This window comes from Acomys minous (assembly GCF_964271855.1).
Source record: "Acomys minous genome assembly, chromosome: 10".
Taxonomy (NCBI): domain Eukaryota; kingdom Metazoa; phylum Chordata; class Mammalia; order Rodentia; family Muridae; genus Acomys; species Acomys minous.
The window spans coordinates 76,080,132-76,092,240 of record NC_140491.1 but is presented as its reverse complement, the minus strand read 5'-3'; the positions used below and the strand labels follow the sequence as shown (position 1 = coordinate 76,092,240).

At 39.7% G+C, this 12,109-nt stretch overlaps 1 protein-coding gene across 3 annotated transcripts in view; it reads left to right on the top strand.

Moving 5' to 3' along the window:
* Nucleotides 1-12,109, top strand: part of NR6A1 (nuclear receptor subfamily 6 group A member 1) — a 173,256-nt gene that overhangs the window by 130,066 nt on the left and 31,081 nt on the right. For all 3 annotated transcript variants that reach the window (XM_084797959.1, XM_084797961.1, XM_084797960.1), the window contains exon 4: nucleotides 8,577-8,819. In XM_084797959.1, coding sequence (XP_084654085.1) covers nucleotides 8,577-8,819 — 243 coding nt within the window. The remainder of the gene's footprint in view (nucleotides 1-8,576; nucleotides 8,820-12,109) is intronic.

Below are 12,109 nucleotides of genomic sequence, written 5' to 3'. Positions count from 1 at the left end.
CTGACTTTGGTCTTCCATCTATATTGAGACTACTACACAAAGTGTATCTCTAACCAGGAACCTCCTTTGAGTTTTAGACTTCTGTGTCTAAACTCTTGTAACATTGCTTTTAGTGTTCTGATGAGCACCACAAGCTTATCAGAGTCAAACTCTGGGCTCTGCTTCTATCCTTCATGTCAGCCTGTTTGTTCAGTGATCTTCCCAAATTTGGTAAACACTCAAAATCCTTTAGTTGTTTAAAACTAAAATCTGGGAGTCATTCTGTAGTTTCTTTACTTTCTTTTATATTCCATCATCTAGCTCTGTCAATTTTACCATCAAATAGATCTCAAATATTCACAGGATGCCCTCTAACCATCTAGCTTGAGCTAGCTTTGTCACTTAGATGGCCACCTTTCACTTACTGTCTGTCTCCTCCTCATGGGTTCCCTGTACTCTATTCTCCAGTCCATTCTACAGTATAATCAGAGAGATCCTTAAATTATTTTGCTTAAAGCATTCTAGTCACTACTTGCAGAACATAAAATGAAACCCATGATTAATCTCCAGCCTAATTTTCTGGCCTCACTTAATTCTACAGTTCACCCACTCAAGTTGCCATGCAGTAGAAATAATCGTTTTTCTCCACTCAAATTCCAAAGCAGGTTAGTCTATGAAGAAGATTACAGAAGACTATATCATGATACATCAGTTCAGTTGCTTAACATTTTAAAGCCCCACACTACTTCACCAAGTGGTGTTGTCAGACTTTGGAGTTACTGTGAGCAAGCACATGACATACAGTTCGAAGGAGGAAGGACTTGTTCTGGTCCACAGTTTCAGCTTTAGTACGTGCTGCCAGAAAGGCTGTGGCAGAGCACAGTAGTTCACATGGCGTCCAGGAAAGAGGATGCCTGTCCATCTGGGGCTCTCTCCATTTTCCTTTTATTCCATCTGGATCCCCCAGCTGGTAGGATAGCATTGCTTATATTCAGGATGTGCCATTCCCTTAGTTAATCTTCTCTGGGAAAAAAAAAAAGTCATAGGCACACACAGAGGTCTGCTGTGCAGCCTCCTAGCAGCTCTCAGTTCCATCAATTGACACTCAAGACTAACTACCACCATCACTTCCTCCAGAATTCTGACCAGATTTGATATAAAAGATCCTGAATGTACCTGTGCATTTTTGAATATTCTCATTCTACTTACCAAAAAGAGCTTTTAAAAACATGAGCAGGCTGTCACACATCGAGTCCTCCGATTTGACTGCTATCTCTGTGAGAACCAAAGGTTCCCGACTCCGTACTGTGGAACTAGCAACACCACTTCAAGACTCCTTACGTGCATCGTTCACAAGTCACTTAAGATCTTTCTACATGTTTATTTGTGTGGCTGTGCATGTGCCACTCATGTAGAAGTCACAGGACAGGGTATGAAAGCTGATTTTCTTCTTCATTGTGTGGGTCCCTGGATTGAGCTTGGATGCCAGGCCTTGGCAGCAACATGACAATATCCAGTAATGCATATCCCTGTTCAGTTAGAGCTGAATGGTAAGGAAATAGTACTTCACTCAGGTATGTGTTACTTAGATTGGAGGAGCTGAAATTCTACCTGCTCAAGAGAAATTACAGCTTGCACAGTGCCCTTCATATAGGCAGGGTTTCCAATTTTGTTCATTTTACTGTTTGCAGACTGATTATGTGTGGATTGGGAATACAGAAATTTTAGCACCTATTTGTGGTTGTGAACATTTCAGAACTACAAACAAACTGCAAAGACCATTAGATTTCATATCATGTATTTGACCTTTCTCATGCCAGAATAATACTATCAATGTCCTTTGGACCTTGCTTTGGTGCTTTCTCATGTTCATTCCTTGGGGAAGCAACCACCTATAGTGTCTCATATTGTCTAATGTGTAATGTAGGATTTAGGGATCAACTTAGTCCCCAGAAAAGACTAGTCATGTCCACAGTACTCATCCTATGGCTTCCTAGCCTCCAGTTTGTCTAAAACTTGCTTTTAGAAAGTAGCGAACGCTAGTATAATTTTGTATATGAGACTCTCACTACCTCACATAACAGCACAACTTTGACCATTATTGAATTCTTCCTTGTTCTAAATTGAAATCTTTCACACTGTACATTTCTTTTTCTTCCTTCCTTCTTCCTTCCTTCCTTTCTTTTTCAAGACAGGGTTTCTCTGTTTAGCCCTGGCTGTCCTAAAACTTGCTCTGTAGACCAGGCTGGCCTGGCAATCTGCCTGCCTATGCCTTCAAAGTGCTGGGATTAAAGGGGTATGCCACCACTGCTCACCCAAACAATTTTTAAAAAATATAAGTTCTCAATGGCGCTCCAAGTAGAACAATCAGTAGGGGTTGTTTTGTTTTGTTTTTGTTTGTTTATTGTTTTGCTTTAATTTACCAATCAGTAAAAACAAGTCCCAGACATTTAGCCCATGCATAATTTTTGAGCTGTTGATTGTGGTGCATGCCTGTGACCCTATACTAAAGCCAACAAATTGGTGCCAGCCTGAACTATATAGCAAAATACCATTTCAAAAATTCTTTTAAAAACTTGCACATATTTATGGGGTATAGTGTGATAAATACACACACACACACACACACACACACACACACACACACACACACACACACATATATATAATGGATAGTATTTGGATTTAGGGTACTTAGCATCCCTTCTCCTTCAACATGTATTGTTTTCATGTGTTAGCAACCATCAGTCTCCTCTAGTACTTTGTAGAATAACCTGTCATGAGTTGCAATCCATTGCTGAGACCCAGAGCACTGGATTATTCCTCCTGTCAGCTCACACCCATTTTATGAATTGCTTGCTTGTTTTTACTCAGGTGATTTGAATTTTTGGAAAGGGTCCTCTGAGAACTCCATTTGTGGCTTCTAGAAATGGATTTTTATAGTAGTACATGGAGGAGCAGTGTGCAAATAAACACTGTACTTCTAAATGAAAATGTGAGAGTCTTAATTTTGTCATGCCACCTTGAGGCTTTCATTTGGATGATAGCAACCTAGGAAGCTGGAGTCAGTCCTTAAAATGTGCAGCTGATCTGGAAGCTGGAACCAGGAATTTAGGTAAAACAGTTTCCCTTTGCTTGAACAACCCTTTAGCCAGGAACGTTCAAATTGCTTTGTCTGTTAGTGTAATTGTGGTCAAGTGAGCAGCTGTACTGTCTGTTTTCTAAGTCTGCCTTTATCACAGCTTGAATAACAGGTTTTGATAAAAACCAGTTTCCAAATTGCATGTGTAACCTGAGCCCTTGGAATAGGTAAATGCCCTTCTTGGGGATGGGGATGGGGATGGTATCTAGTAATAGCAAGGCCTAGTGAAAAGAAGGAGAGTAAGAGGTGTTTTTGTAACAGGTTTTAGCCTGTGCTTAACCAAATTATAGGAGAGCATATTGCCGATCTGGGTGCACAGTTATTGCTTGGTAGGACAGTATCTACTTAGTTCTTTTTTTTTTTTTTTTAAACAACCTTTAAAATTACTCCTGAAGTTTCTTTATAAATAAGCAGCTACATGCAGCTGTCCTGACATGCTTATCACACCCCAATTCCTCCCTTCCCTTCCCTCACAAGAGGTTTGCCTTTAAGGTGAAATCCTATTGTTTAAGTATGCCTGAATTAAATTTTATTCCATATACCCCTGACTGGTACTGGGGAGTTGATCATGGGCTGACAAGATGGCTCAGGGGTTAAGAACACTAGTTGCTCTACCAGAGGTTCTGAGTTCAATTCCCATCTACCTTTGTAGATGTTTGCTCATGACCATCTATAAAGGGATCTGATGCCCTCTTCTGGCATGTAAGTGTACATGCAGACAGAGCACTCCTACATTAGAAAAACACATAAATATGTTTTTTTTTAAAATAAAAATAACAAACATAAGAAAAGCCTTTAAAAATAACTGATTTTCTTTTTAAGACACAATTCTATTTTTTAAGTATGCCTGAATTACATGTTATTCCACATACCCCTTCATTGTATTGAGGGATTGATCATTCTCTTGAAAGTCTTTGTTTCTATGTTTGTCTTCTTTAAATGTGACTGAATCTTCCCTACTTTAAACATACAATAAAAAGTCTGTTTGAATATATTGCTGCTTCCAACAACTGTTATCTAGCACTCTTTTGTGTGTGTATATATGCATGGTGTGTGCTTTGTGGGTGTCTGTACGTCTATGTATACCTGTTTTTTTGTGCATGCGTGTACCCGTGCATGTGTGCATATACATGTGCAGGTGCATGTGGAGGCCATTGGGAGTCTTTCTCCATTGCTCTCTACCCTATTTTTTCTAGAGCCCAGGGCTTGTTGATTGGGCTGACTGCCTGCCCAGTGATCTCGTAAGATCCACTAGCCTTTCTTTTCCTGATCAGTCCTGTGGGCTCACAGACTGTTGGTGTTGGAAATCTAAATTCAAGTTTTCATGCTAATATGACGGGCACTTTCCTGACTGAATCATCTCCCCAGACCTCTCTCAGTTTTTATATGGATTATAATCCATAAGTGGTTGGTTTCTTTCTTTACCATACATTTGCTATTTGTTTTATTTTGGTGTTAGAGATATGAACATTCAGAGAAAAATGTATGAAATGCAATATAGTTGTACAACTTGTAAATCATGCACCACCCAGGTCAAGAAATAGATCATTGCAGAATCTAAAGGCATTCCAGCACCCACTACTCTTCATACTATCTAACTTTCTCTTCTTTACCAGTTTTTAAAAAATGTAATAAAATGAAAATCTACAGTATGTATTTCTTTCTGACTTCTTTGGCCAAACGTTCTTATTCTTATTTTTCATGTGTATATGGGGGTTTTGTGTGTGTGTGTGTGTATGTATGTATGTATGTATGTATGTATGTATGTATGTATGTATACCATGTACATGCCTGGTGCCAACGAGGCCAGAAAGAGGGTTTGGATCCCTAGAATTAAAGATACAGGTGATTGTGAGCCACCATATGCATACTGGCAATTAAACCTGAGTCCTTTGGAAGAGTAGACATTGTACTTAACCACTGAACCACCTCTCTAATTCCTTGGCCAAACATTTTAATACAAGTCACGTATGTTGTTGCATAAGTGATTGATACTGAGGGAGACTCAGAGAAGTGGGTAGTTTGCTCATGATTCCAAAGCTAGGAAAAGGCATGTTGGAATGTGTGTGTGTGTGTGTGTGTGTGTGTGTGTGTGTGTGTGTGTGTGTGTGTGTTATTTTGTTTCTGATGTGAACACTCTCTGGGTAGTCCAGGCTGATGTCATACTCAAGATGCTTCTATTACCTCCCAAGTCCTAGGATTATAGGTATATACCACTATGACTAACTCTAGTATTTTTGTTTGTTTTGAGAAGGGTCTCCCTACATAGCCCTGGCTGGCCTGGAACTCTACATATAGAAGGAGTGTGCCTTGAAGTCACAAACCTCTACCTGTCTCTACTTGCCACCATGTGCCGCCATGCCTACCTGTTTCCAGCTTCACTCTGAAACATGGTTATTGTATTTTGAATTGTTTAATACTTGATACATTGCTCATTGAGATCAAATAGCCTCCTACTTATGTGTATACAAACAGTATACATACAAAAATGTGCATGCTTTCACTGAAACAAATTTAATAATATTTTATCCTTACTACACGTGACACATTTTATGACTTTTTGTGTGTGTGTAGCTTACTTGTTTGTAATGTGCATATGTATGTGCTTATACATGTATTGCAAAGGCCAGATGTCAGCATTGGGTGTCTTTTTCATCATTTTCTACCTGATATTTCTTATTTATTTAATTTTTCAAAAAAGTCACAGTGCTATGTGTTGTAACTTGTAATTTTGAATACACTTCACTAAGTCATGCCATTTACCCACTTACACATTTATTGAAAAGTGTACAGACTAGACCAGGTGGTGTAGGATATTATCTCAACTACTTGAGAGGCTGAGGCAAGAGGATTATGCATCTGAGACTTGCCTTGTTAACTTAGCAAGTCTGTCTATAACAAACAAATAAGAAAGAGATGTCCTAGGTTCAAATTCTAGAAATAAAAACAAAAATACATCTTTTCTGTAGTGTATACAGCACCAGATGTTACTGTTAATTCTCTGGTTGAAATTTGTCTGTGTGCCTGGCTTGGTGGTGCACGCCTTTAATCCCAGCACTTGGCATGCAGAGGCAGAAGCAGAGGCAGGTGAATCTCTGAGAGTTCAAGGCCAACCTTGTTCACAAAGTGGGTCCAGGGTAGCCAAGGCTACACAGAGAAACCCTATTTTGGAAAACTACTCCCCTCCCAAAAGAAAGAGAGAAAATAATTTGCCTGCAAAGTAACTTTGGTTAGATGTGATGTGACTAAAAGATCTTGCCACATTTATGAAACAAGAGCCAAACTTTTATAAAATTTTAGTCAGATTAGTGACCACACTTGCTTTTTTGTTCCTGCTAGATGATGTGAAAATGAATATATACATTTGTCTAACCAGGTGCTTATCAGCGGTTTTCTGAAACAGTGGCTGGGGACAGTCTTCTAGCCAACTTCTTCAGCTGTCTTCTCATTTTAACGGTTTCTTTCGATTTTAACATTTCTGCATCTGAGTATTAATGTGTATCCATGGAGACGTTGACTGAGCTCTGGATTTGTTCTTACCTATCTTAATAGAAGTTTGAAGAAGAACATTCAACATAGCAGTATTTGCTGTTCACAGTAGAGTAATTTTCTAACTATAGGAAGTTCTTAAGATTGCTCTTAAAGTTTGTAAGACTGTACTAAAGACTACATGTATAAAGACCACATGGATGATTCCACCCCCTTCCCCCCCAGAAATGTTGTGGGTTTGTCACATTTACTTTAGTTTCTCAGCTTTCTTTTCACTTTCACTATTTCACAGCCATTCTTTAATGTGGCTACTACCTATATGCCATGAGCTGTCTTTCCCCTTTCTTGTGTTCTTGTAACTGGGGCTAATGTTTCAGCTTTACTTACTGATGACTACCATAGATGACCAGCAACATTTTGGACACAGCTAGACATGGTGGCACATGCTTGTAATCCCAGCACTAAGTATGGAGACAAAAGGATCAGTAGTTCAAAGACACATGATATTCTGAGTCAAAAACCAAAACAACAACAGAAACAAAACAATTTTCAGAATAAGGTTATGGTTAGATCATGGCTCTTCCATATTAGGGTAAGATAACTTTATTATATCTCTAGATGGTTCCCTATACCTCTTCTTGATAGTTTGGTGAAGCTTAGTGAATTATTTGGATATTTTAGAAAGGAGTGTGACTCATCTCTGTAAACTCAAGATGACGAGGACTGCTTAGCACCACATCAAAGGCATGACTTGTCATGGCAGTGGTTCCTCCTAGCTGTACCCTCCTCTCTACTTTCACTTGTCGTGCTAGTAGGTAGTTACATTTCAGAAATTGACAGTTCCTTTCCGAGAGACAGAGCTAGCAAATGCCTAGTTGTGAGCCCAGAGGCTTGATCTCATTGTCCTGCCCCTGTTCTAGAACTTTCTAAGCCAAATATTCCCTTTGCTTTGTACCGTGAGGCTTCCTATGCTGTGGCCTTTAGATGAGCTGTTTGCCAACAATACCACGTGTATCTAGCTGTTTACCAAATCCTAACAATTCTCTACTAAGCCTGAAGTTCAATTGTTTAGCATTACTGAACTGTTTTTGCTTCATTCTCTTACTCATGGAGCATGGAACAAGAGATGACAGTTCTGGTCATTTTTACTTAAATGCTTCATCCTACTCCCCATTTTCTTTATTTCATCTATTTTTAAGTTTATTGTGTGGATGTGTGGCAGGGTCATGGCTTGTTATGGTGAGGGGACAACTTTTGGTAGCTGGTTTGGTCCATCCACCATTGTTTCTGGAGATTAAACACAAATAAAGACTTGTGCTTTTACAAACTTTGAGTCACCTCAAGACCTAGGATTGAAATACTGTCCATTGTCCTTGGTCTTTTTGATGCACAGCTTGCTTTATCTTAGATTTGCCAAATATTTTCATTCGGTCATGTTTCCTTTTGACGTGATCTCATGGTTGGTGTGAGTAGCACAACAAGGCTTGTATATTTTTTACCCTATTCTTGGGATCAGCAAATTCCACTAAAGTGTTATGTGTTCTGCTTATCGACTGTTTAAAGTCTGAGCCCTTCCCCTCCAACAGGCAGTTTCTTGATAAATAAATTAGAGTATTTTGTTTTTCAAGGCTATTTTTTACCTTTATTTGCCTGTTATTGTTAAGAACTCCGCTCTTTCTCAGCTGCGTCAGCTATGAGCTTTGGTCTTGACTTTAAAGTGCTTATTTGCCCATTTTCCTCACACTGTGTTTTAGGAGTGATACCAAGGAAGAACACTGCCTTACTAAATTAAAAGCACAGTTCTTTCCCAAAGCTAATGAGTAGATGACTTGGAGAAGGCACTCAGTGACTTGCCAGGTGCTTGAAGCTGTGGTATTTGTGACTTTGCCAAAGCAGGCCTGAAGGTTTTAGAAACTGTGAACTCAGCCTCATTGTCTCCACAATGCTCTAACTTGTACACATTCAGTTTCTGTTGCAGATGATCGAGCTGAACAACGAACCTGTCTCATCTGTGGGGATCGTGCTACAGGCTTGCACTATGGGATCATCTCCTGTGAAGGCTGCAAAGGTTTTTTCAAGAGGAGCATTTGCAACAAACGTGTATATCGGTGCAGTCGTGATAAGAACTGTGTCATGTCCCGGAAGCAGAGGAACAGGTGCCAGTACTGCCGCCTCCTCAAGTGTCTACAGATGGGCATGAACAGGAAGGGTGAGTTGATGCTTAGAGCTCTCTTTGCCTACCCTTCATCCATCCCCTCATCTGCAACTATTATATTTCTGAATTATTATTTCTCTATGCACTATATATACTCCACAAAATTTTTCAAGGAGTGAGGATAGGAATTTAATTGGAAAGGCATAAAGTAGGATATAATTTTGTGTACCAGCAACACAACATACTCAGACACTAGGCATATTTAGAAGTTTGCCTAGGTAGGTAAAGAGTTTGAAGTTTATTGAGAAGTTTTCTGGAAGCTTTTAGCCTGAGATGCCATAACTAAACTGATTCTTTGAATGATTAGGTAGAGAAAGCAAAGTTTTTAGAAATGCCCAGGAGGAGCCTGGAGAGAACATGACTGCTCCTGTAAAGGATTCTGGCTCAGTTTCCAGCACCCCCATGTAGCTCAGAACTGACTGTGACTCTAGTTCCAGGGGATCTGATGCCTTCTGTTGTCCCTGGGCAATTGCTGTCATAGGAACTTGTCTCCTGCACAGACACATAATTTAAATTATATTAAAATAAGTATTAAAAAAAAATACAGGATGGCAAGATGGCTCAGTAGGCAAAGGTGCTTGCCACCAGGCCTCTCCACCTGAGTTTTATTTCTATTTTGAGGAAAGGTGAGAGAGAAGTCTGGCAAGATAGCTCAGCAGGTAAAAGTGCCTGGCACCAAGCCTCATGACCTGAGTTCAGTCACTACAAACCATATGCTAGAAGAATGCAATCAACTCCTGATAGTTGTTCCCTGACCTTCTCAGGTGTGCTGTGGCATGTACACCCCTACACACATACATATAATAACTAAAAAGAAAGAAAGAAAGAAGAGTAAGAGAGTTATTGAAGGGCATTTAGATTTACTGTCTTGCAGTTTATTCAGAACTAATAATTATTGAGCACTTAGGTGTACCATAAACGCTTCTGTACTTGGCACTCAATGTTTGTTGGACATGCACACTGATCCTATTGACTTGTACTCCCAGTTTACACATGCAGCTGGTAACATAGAAATCACTTAATAATACTTAACCTCAAGAATGATTATGACAGTTAGTAATTTTGAGTTTACAATGTGTTATTAAGCAGAGCTGTGCCGAATCACAGAGGTGATATATTGTTTCAAAAATCTCCTGGATGGCACAGCTGTTTACATATTAGAATACCAAGTGTTTGCTGCGTGTTAAACAAATACCATAGTAAGGCATTTGATGTGCTTCCAAGTTTGTTCCCTGTCCATCTTTGTTGCTTCTCTGACCAGAGCAGGGTCTCAGGACCAGATCTGATGCCACTCCACATGTCCTCAAGTTTGTTCTTAACCCTTAAAGTCCATTCTCTTCCCTCCTATTACTTGTCTCTTACAGAAATGCTTGCCAGTTACCAATTTCAGACCAGTACTGTCTTTCTACCCTTACCATGATTTGGCTTTATATACTCTACTTTTCTTGTCTCCCTTCATTGCCCAGGGTCTGTGAGTGCTAAATACCTCAAGCCTCACTGTTATGGGATACATTCTTGATAACATATACAGTTTATCCTGGTTATTCATTTGGTCTGTGAGATTCTGAGCTTCCAGCTAAACTCCTCTGAAAGTCCTGTATTACAGCCCAGGCACATGGATAGAGTAGTCTGTCCTCCCTCAGCTGGTTTAGTAGCCTAGTGAAGGCTGCTGAGGGAACCCTGCCACCTTCTGGCTGGTCTTGAGAAAGCAGGACTAAATTACACTTACCATGGGCATATTTTGAAAGTGAAAAATATTCCCTGAAAGTTGAGTAGCTGGTGATGCATTTTATTTTCAAAAGCCATAGAACTGTACATTACAAAAAAAGTGAATTTTAATGGATATAAAAAGTTAATCAAGCCAGGTGGATGGTGGTGTAAGCCTTTAATCCCAGCACTTGGAAGGCAGAGGCAGGTGGATCTCTATGAGTTGGAGGCTAGCCTGGTCTACAAAGTGAGTTACAGGACAGCCAAGGTTACACAGAGAAACCCTGTCTCGAAGGGAAGAAGAGTTAGTCAAAGCAAATGTGTTGTGGTGGAGAGATGGAGTCAACACTGTAATGATGAGTTCATTTAACTAGTATTAAAATGAATCACATAATCACACCAAGGTGGTAGGGAGGAAGGGAGCTGGCCTTGGAAAACAGTGTTTTAACTGCATATTGTAATGGTAAGGACAAAAACAATCACATACAAACAAAGTACTCAGGTTTGTAAAATTGTTTCTCTCAAGGTTATATGTTAGGAATTCTGTCTCTAATTGAATATTGTGGTTGAGCAAGCAAATAAATGCACTATCTTTAAGAAAGAAGTTATCAATCAAGAAAGACTAGAATGAAAACTTGGGTCAAAATTAGGGTATCAATATGGGACTGATGTCTGGGTGGATGGATGGTTAAGTAGTAGGTAGATGGATAGATAGATAGATAAATAGATAATGTGTGAGTTGTGAGTGACTTAGTATACATACATGTATTTCTAAACTGTAACCACTGCATGAGGCTAGACTACACACAACACACACACACACACACACACACACACACACACACACACACACACAGCACCTATATCTTGTTTTAAGTGTCAATAAAAAGAGTGAGGTCTCCATGGAGAACTAGTTGAATATAGAAAAATATAAGCCTGTAGAGTTTTAAAGTACTTGAAAATCAGAGATGCTCAGCTGGGCAGTGGTAGCATATACCTTTAATCCAGCACTGGAAAGGCAGAGGCAGGCAGATCTCTCTGAGTTTCACACTAGCCAGGGCTATGCAGAGAAACTCTGTCTTGAAAACCCAAAAGGAAGAAGAAGAAGAGGGAAGAAGGAAGGGAGGAGGAGAAGGAGGAAGAGGAGGAGAAGTAAAGTGGAAGAAGAAAAGAAAATAGGGGCTAAAGAGATAGCTCAGAGGTTAAGAGCACTGATAGCTCTTCCAAAGGTCCTGAGTTCAATTCCCAACAACCACATGGTGGCTCACAACCATCTATAAAGTGATCTGATGCCCTCTTCTGGGCTGCATGAGTACATGCAGGCAGAGCACTGTATACATAATAAATAAATAAGTAAGTAAATCTTTAAAAATGAAATGGAAAATAGGAGGTGCTTAAAGAGATAATGGAGTGGGGGGCCTGAAGAAATGGCTTAATAGTTAAGGGCATTTATTGCTTTTGCAGAGGACCAGAGTCTGGATCCCAGCACCTATATCAGGCAGTTCACAATCACCTTTAACTCGATCTCTGGGCAATTCAGGACCCTTTTCTGACCTCCATAGGCACCCACATATACA